This window comes from Panicum virgatum, chromosome 8K, assembly GCF_016808335.1.
Source record: "Panicum virgatum strain AP13 chromosome 8K, P.virgatum_v5, whole genome shotgun sequence".
NCBI classification, from domain to species: Eukaryota; Viridiplantae; Streptophyta; class Magnoliopsida; order Poales; family Poaceae; genus Panicum; species Panicum virgatum.
Window position 1 is genome coordinate 12,289,509 of NC_053143.1, and position 18,197 is coordinate 12,307,705.

An 18,197-nucleotide genomic window follows, 5' to 3' on the forward strand; every position below is an offset into this window, starting at 1 on the left:
CCTTTTAGAAAATGCAAGTTGTATTTTGGAGCTAATATGCAGGTTACAAGCACACTTTGGCCCGACATAAAATTACAAAAATTATCAGAGCACCGATTCAGTCTCAGATGGACCAAAAGTGATGCAAGAACTTGATTCAGACAAGCCAAAACAGGCAAAGACCACTGTGGACCAGACAAGGAGGCCCTAGACAGTCTGCTGGACGAAGCTGGGGTCGGTTGGCCCACCTGGCAGGTCGACCGACCTATAGGTCGGCCCACCTGGCCCATGGGCCCCACCGCCTCAACTTCGCCATGTGTCGCCTCTCCACTGGTTGCTGAAGTCGGTTGCAGCAGTCTCACCCCGTGGCTAACTGCTATAAATACAAAGGGGGTAGAGATTAGAACACACACCTCACACCTCTCCTCTCTTACTCATCTTGCATAGTCTTTAGACTTAGTAGAGTTTAGGAGAAGTCTAGGAGTCATCGAGTCGCCGGAGTTGCTCGAGAGTCTGGTATGGGTTCATCTCTAGCTCTCTCTTGTAATATTCTGTCGTTTGTAATAGAATTAGACTATGGTTACGGATATCTGCTTGAAGTATGTTCTGAGTTATCGGGTATATGCTTCTTGTCATGTTTGCGTTATTATTCAATACTTGCATTGCATGATCGCCCTGTGCTGGAGATGGTTAGTCTTTTGTTCTTAGAACTCTATCAACTGCTCCAGTATTCGTATGATTGCTCTAATGTGATGTCTGCCCATCCGGAGGGTGGGGGCTCCGCGCGGGACGCTAGAGTATCCCTTACTAGTGTAGACATGATGTCTAGATTAGCTAAGAGTTGCTAGATGTAAACTATACCCACGGTTTGTAGAGGTAGCTGGCAGGTGGTAACAGCCCTGTCCCAGCCCGAGTAATCCTCCACGTTCGGTATGGGGGGAGGAGGCCAAGAACGATTATATACGGGAGAAATAGTATTCATGGTGAATATGGATTTATCATGCAACAATCTTACCGGAAATATTCCTGAAGAAATTGGTACTCTTATTGCATTGACGAGCTTGAACTTGTCATCGAATGCCTTCAGCGGAGAAATTCCTGAAACGATTGGAGCCCTAGTGCAAGTGGAGTCTCTGGACCTCTCACATAATGAGCTATCAGGTGAAATCCCTACAAGCTTGTCAGCTCTTAGATCTTTGAGCCATTTGAACCTGTCATATAACAATCTAACAGGAAAGATACCATCTGGGAATCAACTACAAGTGCTCGATGACCTGGCCACCGTCTATATTGGCAACCCTGGTCTTTGCGGTGATCCTCTCTCCAAGAAATGTCCAGAAGATGGTTTACCGGATGATACTTTAAAAGACCACCAACATAGAAGCGATGATGTTTTCCTTTTTGTCGCCATAGGTTCTGGATTCGTGATGGGTATCATGGCAGTCTTCTACGTATTCTTGTTCAAGACAAACTGGAGAGTTCTTTGCTTCGCGTTCTACGACGGATTGTATGATGAAATTTATGTGCAAGTGGTTGTTAGTTTCTCTTTGTTGATGAGATCAATTGGTAGGAGCTGATATTACAATTATGTGGTGTTCCATTTGCTCCGTCTCCTGTGAAATATATAAATATAGGAGCTGAGATCAACTGGGCCCGGTCTTAAGTGTGAACCTCAGAACACACATGTTGTAATAAGTGTGAAATGGATGTATATATAAGCACCAGATGCTTTGGTTTACATACGTATTTCATAAGATAGTTAAATATTCCCTCTGCTTCATAAATGTTTCAGTTCTAGTTTTATCCTCACACAGCTAGAAAAAAGGCAATTAGTACCGGTCGAGAACCCCTATTTATTACCGGCCGCCCGACCGGTACCGGTTGGCCGGTAGTAAATAAGACCGGTAGTAAATAAGATGTAGTACTAAATGCGTAAATGCGCGTGCGCGGTCGCAAGGATTCGAACCCATGACCTCCGGCCTCACGCGTTGCTTTCTTACCATCTCACCTATGTATCACATGTGACTGGGTGGTAGATGCTTTCCTTTTGAACCAACCCATGGAGGACCTTTTAGTACCGGTCGGGCCGGTACTAAATGGACGTGCCATTTTACTACCGGTCAGTAACACCGGCCGGTACTAAATGGACATGTCATTTTAGTACCGGTATTACCGACCGGACCGGTACAGTGCCTCTGAGGACCAAAAATTCTATCCGGTACTAATTTCACAGTACGGTACTAACGTGTTGAATGAATGCCTATTTTTCTAGTAGTGGTTGTAGCCACCATTGGGGAACAAATAGAAGGAAAAAGTCTAAATTAATACCCTCAACTATTGCCAAAGTCTGGATAACCCCCTAAACTATCGTTTGGTTTATTTTACCCCCCAAATTATGCTTTTTGGTACAAATTACCCCTTAAAATAAATTATCTTTTTCATTTCTCCATGTATAGATGGAGTTTTAAGTTGAAATTTTACAAGATAATAGTACACATCATAACACATGTTAGAAAAATATATCATATTTTTTTCATTATTGTGATATGTTAGAATATTTAACAAAAATTGAACATTGGAGTTCAAAATTATATGAAAAATAAAGTTGAATAATTATAAAAAATTTCTAAAATATGCATCTTGATGTCCACTGCCACCCTACAAAATTTGATGTTAAAATTGAACTTGTGCATGGAGAAATAAAAAGAACAAATTGCATTATGGGGTAGAATGAACTAAATGGCATAGTTTAGGGTGTAAATTGGACCAAGTTGTAGTTTAGAGGGTTATCCGGACTTTTGCTATAGTTGAGGGGAGTAATTTAGACTTTTTCCATAAATAGAAGGACCGACCAAGATGATCACTGGCTGCCGTTGTTTCTCTTGTTCCCATGATGTCCATGGAAAGAAACAAGCAATCATGTATATATGAACAATGTCAGCACATTATTGATATCCTGAGAAAATAAAATCGGTGATTGATTGGCGCCGCGTCTGCAAAAGGATAGAGAAACATTATTGATTCGCGTCCTTGGATGCCTGATTGGCGACTGAGGATGCTTGGTTGGCGTCAACACAAGGAAAGTGGAAACTTAATTGGTGGGCACTTAAGGAAAGGAGAGGCCGGTCACACTGGACGGGCTGGGTGAAAAAAGTTTTAAATTTTGATGGAAATATTTTCCTTCATCTAAAAATATGATCCTATAGACCGCTTTCGTCAAATCCCGCAATATTGGGAGGAATTATTTTCAATTGTTTCAACTTTTATCTCTATCTTATTATTTGGCCAACAAAAGGAGATTCCACATTCGCTCTCAAGACCTAGAAATTCCCACGTTAATTGAAGAAAAAAGAAAAAAAGAAAAATTACCCACCACTGTCATTACGATAAAACCTAGTCTAAAATACCCCTATATTAATTAAAAAATATCCACCATTACCATTATTGAATGAGTCCATCATGTGGTTTTTACATATTCTGTAATCATGTTACAAAATTTTACGATTGCGGCATAGAGCACGCAGGTTTTTACAGTCCTGGAGGTTGCTGGACCTCCGGCTAGAAGCGCGGCCACGGACAAACCACTAGGTTTACTTCCACAACGCTATCACTGATGAATCACTACTTTTTACTTCCACAGCATCCACTTTATACTCCATCCGCATATTTCCCATAGCTCTAGTGTTGCTGACGGGAACGCCGCGCAAATGACCCATGCATGGTGCCCTTTTCACTAGTCAATCAGTGCTTTATTAATGTGTGAACAGTCAAATGTGACAAAACCATTGGCTCCAGGACCGTGTATGCATTAAAAGTACACACTTAACCAAATTTTACTACCCTCACATTGTGGCACCGTAATTTTGCCTTGTTAGAGTGTTCGCTCCCCCATGGGCGTTAAATAACTACTCAACACCCCGAGTGGTAAATAGAACAGCTCTATATATACACATCTGCTTGCATAGGAAGACATAGTCTATCCTTAGTATTACTTTTATACCGTTTGCATCCATATAAAGCTTGCATACGGATGGTGACGTGAACATATCCCGTCCTTGGGGATAGCCTGATTGATGCAGGATCCGAGTAAAGGAGTTGACAAGACGACAAAGGAAGATGATGTAAAGGATGGCCCGAGCTACACTCCGAGCTGCCTGTGGAGAGAATTCGTGAAGACGAAGTTTGTCCTCAAGACTAGATATCGTTTCCGCTTTCTGTTTGTCTTCTTTTAGCCCAAGGGGCTTGTACTCTGAGATTCGTAATACAATTCTTTGGATTATGTAATAAATAAACTCATATGATGTTAGTAAATGTGAGATATGTCTGTGATATTCGATTGAAATGAGTTCTGTATGTGATAGCTACTGATCTAGTGACTATCACGATAATATAGAGTTAGATTCACCTTTCGAGAACCCGGTCTGTTTCAGTGCCGGCCGTCGCCGGAGCCGAGCTCGCGCCCCGTCGTCTCTCCGTCCGACCAGCTGAGCTCGCGCGTGCATGCCGAGGGCGCGCTGGCCGCCACTGCAAGGCGGTCCCTCGCCGGCCGGAGCCAAGCCCGCTGCCCTGCGCTTGCCTTCCTGCCAGCCAGCCACGCCTAACGCCGCGCGCCGCTGGCTCCAGACCGCGTCGCGGCCCTGAAGAGAGAGGAGAGGCACGCAAAGAGAGGCCTTCTAGCCTTATCTGTGCGAGAGAGGGAGGATAGAGGCGTCTGGTGGGGATGGGTCCTGGGGGAAAAGAGTTCAGCCAATAGGAAGACTTCGTTTCAAAGACATGGATTACTGACGTGGCGGGTTATGTTTTTTTGATGGTCTTATATTGTATTTTTTGATAGATAAATGAGTTCAAATGAAAAAAATGCTCAAGTACAAAGTTTTAAATCTCAAGGAACTCTACGACATTGGTATAGAACTTATTTACATGCGAGGTCATTTGAATATTTTAAAATTTATGATTTTAAATTAGATAATTTATAATAATATTTTAAAATATTAAACAATCTCAAATACAAAAGTTAATAACTACAAAGTTTTAGATTTCATCGAGCTGTACGACTTTGGTATAAACTTTTTTTCATATGAAATCATATAAAAAAGTTTTTATTCCAAAAATACATCCACTAACTCTCTCATATACAATCACACATATACTTCTTGTGAGATGTTTCAATTTTATAAACATCATCATGACAAAGTGTGCGAAATCTTCTCAACTTTTTATCACAGCATCCAAGTGTGATGCCATCACATCACGACAAATCTCATGATTTTCAGACTTCATTTACCTTTTTTAGATTTTTTAAATAATTCGGACACACGTTCGTGGTTGTGTTTCATGGACAATATGTTCAAAATTTCTTTTCATCATGGATATGGTCTCGAACTATTGACTTTGTCGTGTGCCAGACAAAAGGCACACGACAAAGCATGAATTTGTCGTGTGTTTTTTTAAGCCGGATGTTTTTGTCGGCAAAGTGGCTTTTTGCCGTGTGTCCGATAGAAAGCACACGGCAAATAATGAGATACACGGTAAATAGGAATTTTCCGGTAGTGACTAGCTTGTCGTACATGTCATTGATAGGCATATACGTACATGCGAGACAAGTCATCAGTGCTGATTTCAAAGAAACTTTGAGATGGAGATAGATGTTAGCAGAGGATGGCGGTCTTCATACGGCGTCTCCGCAGACTTGCCATTAGCGAAAGGATGGCAGTCTTCATACGGCGTCTCCGCAGACTTGCCATTTGCGAAACAGGCGGGCATGTTTCCTCTAGTTGGCATATATACATGCATGGCTGTCACGAGCCCTCCCATAACATCATGTGCAGGTTACTTTGGAGCGACCCGCCCCGTCAGTCCACGGTTGCTTGTTATTGCTTGGAACTTTGCACCAACTGAAGAGCATTCCCTTCCGAAGGAACAGTTCCGTCCGCGGCTTGGAAAGCTACAGCCTACAGGTCTATCCGTGGTCAGTTTTGCAGAGAATCGCCAGGAGTTCTGTACTACTATATAATAGCATAATGTGTTGTTACTCCACACAGCACCATCTATTCCAGTGGACATGAACATGGCTATGCTTTCATTTTTCCAAATTTCCATTTCCCTACTCCTTTGCACCCAGACCACGATCTCCACAGAGGCATTTGCCGCCGATCCAAATGACACCACCAAAACAAACAACAGGTGTAGGGCTCACGAGCGATCAGCTCTTCTCGCCTTCAGAGCAGGCCTATCAGACCCATCCAACCGCCTCTCATCATGGGAGGGCGTCGACTGCTGCCAATGGCATGGTGTCCGCTGCAGCAACAGAACCGGCCATGTGATTGGCATTGATCTAGGAGATGGTGGCTGCGACCTGTTCGGGGTCCCGGGCATGCAAGCACTTGGGGGCAACATCAGCTCCTCACTGGCTGGCTTGCGTTATCTGCAGCACCTCGACCTCAGCTGCAACAAGTTCGACAATCCACGAATTCCGGGGTTCCTGGGCTCTCTACACGAGTTGAGATATCTCGACCTGTCGCAGTCGAGCTTCACTGGAAGGATACCACCGCAACTGGGTAACCTCTCCCACTTGCATCACTTGAGTCTTGCTTCCGATTCTTTTGTCATGATCGAACCGCAGCCTAGTAGCATGCTCTACACGGATGACATCACCTGGCTGTCACGGTTATCTTCCCTGGAGTACCTCAACATGGAAGCCGTGAACCTCAGCACCGCTGCCAACTGGGTTCCCGTTGTAAACATGCTTTCATCTCTTAAATTTCTACGTCTTGCCAGATGCCAGCTTCCTGGAAGCCGTTATTCTTCTCTACATTCAAATCTGACATCTCTCGAGACTCTTGATATTTCGGAGAACCACCTACACGAGCCCATCGCACCCAACTGGTTTTGGGATTTGTCCAATCTTAAAGATCTTTATGCCTCAATGAATCATTTCTACGGCACAATTCCTTACGAGCTAGGGAATATGACATCCATAGTTTGGCTTGATTTAGGATTAAATAACCTTGTGGGCATGATACCTCCAACCCTGAAGAATCTTTGTAACTTGGAAGGATTAAGTTTGGATCAGAATAATATCAGTGGGACATTAACAGAATTCTGCCAACATTTACCTAGTTGTTCAAGGGGTAAACCAAAAACCTTGTTTCCACCTTATAGCAATGCAACAAGAAGCCAGCCAGCCAAACTATCAGAACCCTTGAGCAATCTGACATTGCTTGACCTTGCTTTCAATGAGCTAAGAGGTGCAGTCCCACCATGGATAGGAGAATTCACAAAGCTAGAGATATTGGACCTCAGGTTCAACAGTCTTCACGGTGTAATGCATCAAGGCCATCTATCAGGCTTAAAAAGATTAAAAGACCTTAGGCTGTCTGGTAACTCTATCGCAATCACTGTAAATTCAAGTTGGGTCCCTCCCTTCAACTTAGAAGAAGTCGAGCTTGCATCATGCCAACTAGGGCCCAAATTCCCGGCATGGCTTAGATGGCAGACCAATGTAGACTATCTTGATCTGTCAAATACAAGCATATCTGACAGCCTACCGGATTGGTTTTGGGAAGTATTTTCTTCAGTACTGGATCTAAACATGCGGAACAATCAGATCACGGGAGTCCTGCCACCTACAATGGAATCTATGGCAATAGAAGCGTTGGTCCTCGGATCTAATCAATTCAGTGGCCCCATACCTAACCTTCCCACTAATCTGTATATCTTGGATCTTAGTAGAAATAATATATCTGGGCCAATACATGTAAACTTTGGAGATTTGTTGGGCCTTGAAATGATTCTTCTATTTGACAATGCGATCTCCGGCAGGATTCCATCTTCTTTGTGCAATTTGTCATCATTGCGTTTATTGGATCTGTCCGAAAATGAGCTCACCGGACCAAGTCCCGACTGCGTATTCAATGCATCTCAAGGAAGACTTCAGAGTTTGAGCTTAAGAAATAACAAATTGTCTGGTGAATTTCCTTCATTTCTCCGAAGCTGCCAGTACCTCAGCTTTCTTGATCTCACAGAAAATCAGTTTCATGGGACTCTGCCACCATGGATAGGGGAAGAGCTTCCCTCTTTGGTATTCCTCCGGTTGCGATCTAATATGTTTAATGGTGATATCCCTGTGGATCTAATAACAAAGCTAGATAACCTCCAATATTTGGACCTTGCCTACAACAGATTATCAGGGAACATGCCTCATTCCATAGTTAATCTCAAAGGCATGACACAAACTCCAAATAGTCTTGATTCTGGTATATTCTTTTCTTTGGGTTCTGAGTACATCTCTCTCGTTGACTATACTGAGAACATCACAATAGTCACAAAAGGCCAAGAACGATTATATACGGGAGAAATAGTATTCATGGTGAATATGGATTTATCATGCAACAATCTTACCGGAAATATTCCTGAAGAAATTGGTACTCTTATTGCATTGACGAGCTTGAACTTGTCATCGAATGCCTTCAGCGGAGAAATTCCTGAAACGATTGGAGCCCTAGTGCAAGTGGAGTCTCTGGACCTCTCACATAATGAGCTATCAGGTGAAATCCCTACAAGCTTGTCAGCTCTTAGATCTTTGAGCCATTTGAACCTGTCATATAACAATCTAACAGGAAAGATACCATCTGGGAATCAACTGCAAGTGCTCGATGACCTGGCCACCGTCTATATTGGCAACCCTGGTCTTTGCGGTGATCCTCTCTCCAAGAAATGTCCAGAAGATGGTTTACCGGATGATACTTTAAAAGACCACCAACATAGAAGCGATGATGTTTTCCTTTTTGTCGCCATAGGTTCTGGATTCGTGATGGGTATCATGGCAGTCTTCTACGTATTCTTGTTCAAGACAAACTGGAGAGTTCTTTGCTTCGCGTTCTACGACAGATTGTATGATGAAATTTATGTGCAAGTGGTTGTTAGTTTCAATTTGTTGATGAGATCAATTGGTAGGAGCTGATATTACAATTATGTGGTGTTCCATTTGCTCCGTCTCCTGTGAAATATATAAATATAGGAGCTGAGATCAACTGGCCCCGGTCTTAAGTGTGAACCTCAGAACACACATGTTGTAATAAGTGTGAAATGGATGTATATATAAGCACCAGATGCTTTGGTTTACATACGTATTTCATAAGATAGTTAAATATTCCCTCTGCTTCATAAATGTTTCAGTTCTAGTTTTATCCTCACACAGCTAGAAAAAAGGCAGTTAGTACCGGTCGGGAACCCCTATTTAGTACCGGCCGCCCGACTGGTACCGATTGGCCGGTACTAAATAAGACGTCAGTACTAAATGCGTAAATGCGCGCGGTCGCAAGGATTCGAACCCATGACCTCCGGCCTCACGCGTTGCTTTCTTACCATCTCACCTATGTATCACATGTGACTGGGTGGTAGATGCTTTCCTTTTGAACCAACCCATGGAGGACCTTTTAGTACCGGTCGGGCCGGTACTAAATGGACGTGCCATTTTAGTACCGGTCAGTAACACCGGTCGGTACTAAATGGACATGTCATTTTAGTACCGGTCGGTGTTACCGACCAGACCGGTACTATGCCTCCGAGGACAAATTCTACCCGGTACTAATTTCACACGTTAGTACCGGACAAAAATTCGTCCGGTACTAACGTGTTGAATGAATGCCCATTTTTCTAGTAGTGGTTGTAGCCACCATTGGGGAACAAATAGAAGGAAAAAGTCTAAATTACTACCCTCAACTATAGCCAAAGTCTGGATAACCCCCTAAACTATCGTTTGGTTTATTTTACCACCCCAAATTATGCTATTTGGTTCAAATTACCCCCTAACATAATTTATCTTTTTCATTTCTCCATGTATAGATGGAGTTTTAAGTTGAAATTTTACAAAATGATAGTACACATCATAACACATGTTAGAAAAATATATCATATTTTTTTATCATTATTGTGATATGTTTGAATATTTAACAAAAATTGAACATTGGAGCTCAAAATTATATGAAAAATAAAGTTGAAATAATATAAAAAATTTCTAAAATATGCATCCTAATGTCCACTACCACCCTACAAAATTTGATGTTAAAATTGAACATGTGCATGGAGAAATAAAAAATAACAAATTATATTATGGGGTAGAATGAACTAAATGGCATAGTTCAGGGTGTAAATTGGACCAAGTTATAGTTTAGAGGGTTATCCGGACGTTTGCTATAGTTGAGGGGAGTAATTTAGACTTTTTCCATAAATAGAAGGACCGACCAAGATGATCACTGGCTGCCGTTGTTTCTCTTGTTCCCATGATGTCCATGGAAAGAAACAAGCAATCATGTATATATGAACAATGTCAGCACATTATTGATATCCTGAGAAAATAAAATCGGTGATTGATTGGCGTCGCGTCTGCAAAAGGATAGAGAAACATTATTGATTCGCGTCCTTGGATGCCTGATTGGCGACTGAGGATGCTTGGTTGGCGTCAACACAAGGAAAGTGGAAACTTAATTGGTGGGCACTTAAGGAAAGGAGAGGCCGGTCACACTGGACGGGCTGGGTGAAAAAAGTTTTAAATTTTGATGGAAATATTTTCCTTCATCTAAAAATATGATCCTATAGACCGCTTTCGTCAAATCCCGCAATATTGGGAGGAATTATTTTCAATTGTTTCAACTTCTATCTTTATCTTATTATTTGGCCAACAAAATGAGCTTCCACGTTCGCTCTCAAGGCATAGAAATTTCCACGTTAATCGAAGAAAAAAGAAAAAAAATTACCCACCACTGCCATTACGATAAAACCTAGTCTAAAATACCCCTATATTAATTAAAAATATCCACCATTACCATTATTGAATAATTAAAATAAAAATACCCATATATAGCTAGAAGATTTTACATTGATTGCGTGAGTTACCTAGCTAGGAGACAACATTGTATCATCACGTGTCCATATATAGGAGATATATTTACTTATTTTAAATATTTTGGTGACATCAGCGGCCGCGTCTTGATAGTGCAGTTCTGTCCCAATCAAGCAGAACCAAGCAGGACATCCACGGCCGCTGCGGTGATTGCCGTCCGAACCACCGCTGTTTGATCGGCCGTGATTCCTCGAAGCTGTTTCAACCACGCAGCCTCTCAGGTGCTTGATTCTGGCGTCTGGAAGTCATAGATTGATTTCTCTTCGACGCCTGCATCTTGCAATCATTGGTTGATTAATCTCCCTGGCATCTTCCAGTCTTCACAAAAAAGTGTAATCTTATATATCAAAAAAAGTAGCAGCACAAGTAACAAATAGAAAAAATTACAAATTACAAATGTAACACTAGAGATGGTAACATCTAGCTGCGCAAATGCATGAGTGGCCTTCCTAGTTATTCTTATAATTTGATCGATACTTGAGGTGTCACTTTGAAGGGTCGGGCCGTGCAAAGTAAGTGAAGTGGGTTGGCTTAAGGATGCTCCAACAGCATCTCATATGAAGAATTGGATGCTATGGGACACTGTTGCGAATGTTAGGTAGATCATATCTTAGAAGTATTATTCCATTTTCTTCTTCTGTTTCTTTTGAATTTTGGAAAGCCCGACAGCATATTATTATTTGTCTTTTCTTGTGCAACGTAATCGACATTATTAATATCCTTAAATCGGCTGCTCGTTGAGTCTCTGCCCATACACTTTGTTGTAGACTTTGTTGCCATCCATCAAAGATTACATGGTTTCTTCTTTCGTATAGCTTTCAGCAGCTGTTGATGAGCTCTCTAATCGAGTGCGCTTATTGATTTTAATACAGAAGATTTAGTACCCTGGCTCTATATTTTCTGGTTTTGGTCCATGTGGGCCCAAGTGTTCTGCATCTTGATTCAAGCATATAGCTCTTCTAATTTTACTATTTTTCATAAAACGTAGATGAAAGTCTAAGTTCCTAGGATGAAAAAAATCTCAATATGTATAGATCTCATTATGAACTGTGGTACTTTATTGAGCCAATTCCTTCCCTGCCACAAAAATTGATGCCTCTTCCTTCAGTGCCATAAATTTTTTGAAAATTCCTTCGGTGCCATACAAAATTTTGATTCATGCCTTCAGTGCCATTTTGGTCACCATTCCACCAATTAGGTGCTAAATGAGCTCGGACGCTCGGGCGCTGCGGACGTGCCGGGAAAGCCGCGCGGGTGAAGCTCAGCCGCAGCCTCCGCTGTCGGGCCGCAGCTCGACCGCCACCGGGTGCGAGCTGTGTGGGGTGAAGCTCGGCCTCGGTGCACGTGCTTCTGCTGAAAATGGAGAGAGAGAGAAGACAAGTTGAGGCAGTGGTGGGCAATGACAAGTTGAGTTAGGGGGCAAAATGGTCTATTCCCACCTCATTTAACGCCTTATTAATGGAATGACGACGGAAATGACACTGAAGGGATGAATCAAAATTTCTATGGCACCGAAGGGCGAATTTTCAAAGTTTTTATGGCACCGAAGGAAGAGGCATCAATTTTTATGGCACTGTAGGAATTGGCTTTACTTTATTTGGAACATATTTTTAGATAAAGGAATAGTCATATTCCGGCCTCTATATCGCAAGTTATATCCAGCCCTTATTACAAAGTAAACACCACCAGATCCAAAGAAGGAACATATGGAACATATGGAAGGCAAGAAACTCTCTCATCTTCTGGCAGGAACATCACTCCGTTGTCCATGCAAGTGATTCGTTCCATTGTGGCTGACCTGCAGCTCTGGTCTGTGCGATCACGCGCAGACGATGTGACGATCATTCTCTGGTGGGAGAATTATATAGGCAGTGTAATTTGATTAGTTGTAACTTTGCTCTTTTTCACCTCCTTTCCCAAAAATAATGTATGCATAACTTTGCATCAATAAAATATTCAGGCCAGCTTCCTGTCCGCCGTAGTTCCAGTAAAAAAAATTGTGGTACTAAAAACGGCTATCTAACTTTCTTTTTTCTTTTAAATAATATACATACGCATATCAATTTACAAATCATCGAGTTTTGTGGCATGCAGGGCGTCAAGGTGCAAATCTTGGTGCCCATGAGTTTACATGCATGCATGCAAATACTTTTAGCAGAATACTGCTGCCATAAAATGTACTCCCTCCATTACAAATTGTAGGTCGTTTGACTTTTTTTACTTCAAGTTTGACCACTTTTCTTATTCAAAAATTTAGGCAAAATATCACTTCTTTTTGTTGTGGATTGCTTTATCAATACAAGATCTCAAGAATGATTTAAATTTGACAAGTTTTGCACAAATTTTTTGAGTAAGACGAGTAGTCAAATTTAAGTTAAAAAAATCAAACTAACTACAATTTGGAACGGAGGTAGTAATTAATTATGCTGTTGAAAATATTCTGTAGCAGCTCAACAGAGGAACATGTCCTTGCAATGCGGATCATACCTGAGGCTGCTCGTGTAAAGATCCTCTCCCGGTCAGTACCACTCTTTAAAAGGATACCCGGCAGGGCAGCAGAGCCACAGCAACAGCAAGCAATGGGTCAGGTAGCCGGCGGTATCGCCGGTATGGCGGCGGTGGTGCCGATTCTCCTGCAGCTGGTCTCCTCCTACCCCAGCTTGGTCCATGCCGAAGCTTCCGTGCTCGGTCGGAAGGCCGGCGCCGTGGACGGCGATCCTGCGGCGGCGAACGCGCCGCCAGCTGCTGGGCTGGAGAGGTGGCCGGGGAGGTACGCCGTCATCTTCGACGCCGGCAGCACCGGGAGCCGGGTGCACATCTTCAAGTTCAACAGGATAATGGACCTCGTCCCGGTGCACGGAGAGATCGAAGTCTTCGCCAACGTACGGCTGCTAGACGATTGCACTCGCTGCATTTGCACAAGTTTGGTACGTGTTGATGTCACAGGAACATTTTTTTTATTGTCGTGTAGGTGAAGCCCGGGCTGAGCTCGTATGCTGGACGACCCCAGGAGGCTGCCAACTCCTTGTCGCCTCTTCTTGACAAGGCCAAGAGCGTTGTCCCTGGGTGGCTTATGAAAAGAACCCCTCTCAAGCTAGGAGTATGTACATGAGAACAAATTTCCTATATATGATATAAGTACATTCAGATTAATTAATGCAAATAATTTGAGGAATGCACCTGGATTATTTTAAGTGGTTTAGGGAACCGTCGGTAATCCTGGATTGCACATTTAATATATATACATGAAACTAAATCATATATACAAACTTAAAAAAAAGCTTAACAGGTGTACGTGGAACTATTCTTCCTGCTTGGCCATACATAATTACATATAGATGAAAATGTTATCACCGATTCTGAACGCTTTTCTTCATACCTTACCAATGAAACTTGCAGGCGACCGCTGGATTGAGACTAATCGGAGATAAGCGAGCAGAGAAAATTCTTGAAGCGGTTGATTTTCATTTTATGTTACCCTCCAGTTTTGTGCTATACACAATCATGCATGCCTGCATGTGATATCGAAAGAACTAAAATACCAGTCTAATACAGGTCAGAGATCTTGTCCACACGAAAAGCAAATTTCAGTACAACCCCAAATGGATCAATGTTCTCTCGGGAACTCAAGAAGGATCCTACCTATGGGTACGACGAGTTAGCATCCACACAGCAGCAAATTAAATAAATAAAATCCCACTACAATCTTCTAATTTCTCTTTTTTTTTCATGTACTGTTCAACCTTATTGCACGTTCCATGGGACGATGCAGGTTGCTCTGAACTATCTTTTGGATAAACTAGGAGGAGACTACTCCCAGACAGTTGGTGTGGTCGATTTGGGAGGTGGATCGGTGCAGATGGCCTATGCTATCTCGGCAAATGCTGCTGCAAACGCTCCAGCAGTACCTGAAGGAAAGTCTCCCTACGTTACAAAAGAGTACCTCAAAGGAAAAGATTACAATCTTTATGTTCACAGGTTTGATCTATTTTATTCATTAAGGAGAGAAGTATTTCAAATTAGTTCAACGAGTGGCATAATCAGCCATGTCCTTCTTGCAGTTACCTGCGCTACGGTGGTGTTGCATCACGTGTACAGATTTTGAAGGCGAAGAATGGGCCAATCAGTTTCTGCATTCTTCGTGGATTTAGTGGTAAGTATATATATGCCTCTTGTTTTCAACAACATTTTGGGTATAGTTAACTGTCCTTTTTTGGATTTTGTGAAGGTAAGTACACCTATCATGGGGAGCAGTATGATGCAGCTGCCGCACCAGAAGGGGCAGTTTACGAGAAGTGTAGAGAAGAGATAGCCGAGGCATTGAAGCTGAATGCTTCGTGCAATGCAAAGAACTGCACATTCGATGGCGTGTGGAACGGGGGAGGAGGAGCTGGCCAGGACAACCTCTACGCGACATCGGGCTTCTACTACCTTGCAGCAGATGTATATAGTAACAACTCTCAACCTATTGTTACCTTAAATTATTTGGATGCTTGCAAATGGCATTAACTGAATTAGTAGCTTCTTCCCTTTGAAAGGTTGGGTTCATAGACAGCAAAGCTCCTAGTGCCGAGGCCACTCCTGCCATGTTCAAAGCTGCTGCAGAGAAGGCATGCCGATTGTGCGTCAAGGAAGCAAAAGTTGCTTACCCGAATGTTTCTGATACTGATTTGCCATATACATGCATGGATCTAACATACCAGTATACTTTGCTCGTTGACGGATTCGGTAAGTAGCACCAAATAGATTCTCTCTATGTTTACTCTCCATTGAGAAGTTCTACTGCTGTTAAATAATACCTGCTATGTTCCTGGTTGATTTGCATGGTGTGTACACTGCTGTAGGTGTGCATCCAATGAAGAGGATCACATTGGTGTCCAAGGTGAAGCACGGTCAGTACTACATTGGAGCCACATGGCCTCTGGGTAGTGCTATTGAGGCCCTGTCACCCAAAAAGAAGATCCAAGACCAGTAGTGTATTTGCATTGGCACTCTACTGAGGCTAGCTTGGTCATTCTACGTGTCACCCTATGGAGCTAGCACTCTTATCTAATAATACCTCAATCCCAGAATAATTCATGTAGCATTGCATGACAATGCCTATACAAATTGGGCGTTACCTTGTAGTGTTATGTACTGAATTCGAAAAGCTAATAAAGTAAACCTTGCACGGTTCCCTCTTGAGTTCAAAATTATGGATTTGTTTGGTTTATTTACAGACAAACTCAGCAAAACCAAATTATTGGTGGTCATGCCCATGTTTTTATCCTGTGATGGGCATGCAGCAAAAATGGGCTTACCAAGGAGAGATTTGGCACACTTATTGCTTTTTTTTTCTGAAGCATTGATGAGAACAACAAGGGGGTAACCTAGCTCACCTATCCATCGTTTGGGGTCAATATATATTGGTTTCCAGCCACGTCACGCCATGCCACACTTGTGGCAGCGTTGAAGCCATGCATGGTGTAATGAATAAGCACCACACATCTGGTGAGCCATGACAGGGAACCAAGCACCCCGTTTGCAAACGGGAGCCAAACCAAGCACTAGCCAGAGAAATCTACCAAAACTCAGTGAGTTGGCTAAAAACCGAATGAATCGAAGGACAAACACTACATAAGAAATAACCTATTGTGACACGCATAAAGGTGACCGCAGTTGTCGGCCGTCACCCCTCAAGTAAAGGTGATGAGCTTCGTCTCCGCACATCACCTTGGACCAGTTTAGGGTCTCGCTAGGACTCGCTAGAACGTGGCCCGTCACCTTTGAGAGATCATAGGTGACGGAGCTCAACATTGCCCGTCAGTCCGTCACCTATACTACAGGTGACGTCCTTTACTTTGCGCGTCACCGTGTCTTGTGATACGCTTAACCTATGGTCCTTGAAAGGTGATGCATTACGTTTATAGTTCGTCACCTATGTGTATGCCCTTTCTTACTAGTGCACATGTGCCCTGGAAAAATTCAAACATCATCGCAGTTGTACACACGTTCTAACAAAAGGATGAAAATTAAGAGGTAACAATGCACAGATTATTGCAAGATATATAAGAAGGCAGAAGTTCATCATATATGCTTATATAAAAAGAGCTACATACAAACTACGATATACATATATAGTCATGGTAGCTCCCTGAGAACTTCCGTGACCCTGAAGATGGCATAGACAAATCCGGCGACGTTCTCCACAAGCAGGCCCGTATCTAAGCACGTGCGGGCTGTGCGACCGCACAGGCCCCCGAATTTGAAGGGCCCCCAAAATATTATATATATATTAGATATAGTCATGTAAATACTTTAATTTAGTTAATTATTGATTCAATTTGTAGCAAAATATGGCCCAAATTGCTCCTAAAAGATAAATCATTGTAGGCGTATCACTTATCACTTCCTTTTACATAGGTGCTACTCGGGGTCAGGTGTGTGATCTCGAGTGGACCTATCACAGCACCACAACCTCTCCAAGATTCCATATTTTGAACCTAAAATCGGCCTAATAAACTAGGCCCCTCAATGCTTTGTTGCTAAAACAAACTTTTTTTGGAAAATTTTTTTGTTGCTCAAGCAATAACAATTGTTCAAGCAATAAAAGAAATTATTCCAGAACAAAAAAAATAGTTATTAGACCTTTTGTGATGATTTAACTATCAGTCACATGTGTGACTTCTAACATTTGTGCTTTCACACAGCACATCGCGCTTATCGCGCTTGCCGGCTGCTATCACTTGGTATTCACGATCCTGCACTAGGCCACTAGGGCCCAGTCTATTGTTTCGCACAGGGCGTGTTCACCGGAGGTCTCCCAAGGCGAACGAGGTATTCGTTCAATCTTCATGACACTGATTGCCCAGGCTTTGCCGAAGCCCAAGAGGTGGTTCGGATCGAACTCCGGAGCAGGAGCTGGAGTCGGCGCCAGAACCAGAGCAGGGGCTGGAGCCGGTGCCGGAACATGGGTCGGCGCAAGCACCGGGGCCGGCACCAGAGCCGGGGCCAGAGCAAGGGCCCGTGCAGCAGGTGGGGGAGGAAGAAGGCGAGAGCAGCGACGAGCTGGGGAGGAGGGGGAGGAAGAAGGCGAGCACGATGATGACGAGTCCACTGCTTCAATGTAGCGGCGACGACAACGAGTCCACTGCTTCAACGTAACAGCCCCATTCGTACCATTTCTGTGTCAAGGTTTGAGTGTTGATCCTCAAGAAATCTGGTGAGAATGTGGGATCGTCAGTAGCAGGTGGCGTGATATCAATAATGATGTCAATTATTATCCTTCCAAAACAATTAATGACGTGAATTATTGGTGAATGCATGTGCAAAGGAA

At 42.9% G+C, this 18,197-nt stretch overlaps 3 protein-coding genes across 4 annotated transcripts; all 3 read left to right on the top strand.

Moving 5' to 3' along the window:
• The first annotated feature begins 911 nt into the window (after positions 1-911).
• On the top strand, positions 912-4,580 carry LOC120645448 (putative receptor like protein 25). The gene is made up of 2 exons (XM_039922232.1): positions 912-1,511; positions 4,410-4,580. The coding sequence occupies exons 1-2, from the start codon at positions 912-914 to the stop codon at positions 4,578-4,580; spliced, it is 771 nt and encodes a 256-aa protein (XP_039778166.1).
• Positions 4,581-6,040: 1,460 nt separating this feature from the next.
• LOC120645449 (receptor-like protein EIX2) lies at positions 6,041-8,941 on the top strand. The gene has a single exon (XM_039922233.1). It carries the CDS (start codon positions 6,041-6,043, stop codon positions 8,939-8,941), a length of 2,901 nt encoding a protein of 966 aa, XP_039778167.1.
• A 4,510-nt stretch (positions 8,942-13,451) lies between these two features.
• LOC120643954 (probable apyrase 3) lies at positions 13,452-16,059 on the top strand. 2 transcript variants are annotated; one of them, XM_039920473.1, is made up of 9 exons: positions 13,452-13,764; positions 13,854-13,982; positions 14,282-14,338; positions 14,438-14,530; positions 14,655-14,860; positions 14,944-15,035; positions 15,111-15,325; positions 15,421-15,610; positions 15,727-16,059. In XM_039920473.1, exons 1-9 carry the CDS (start codon positions 13,462-13,464, stop codon positions 15,855-15,857), a joined length of 1,416 nt encoding a protein of 471 aa, XP_039776407.1. In that variant the 5' UTR covers positions 13,452-13,461; the 3' UTR covers positions 15,858-16,059. The 2 variants fall into 2 exon arrangements, with proteins under 2 accessions (XP_039776407.1, XP_039776408.1); XM_039920474.1 differs by lacking the exon at positions 13,854-13,982 and having other exon boundaries at positions 13,472-13,809.
• Positions 16,060-18,197: the final 2,138 nt, after the last annotated feature.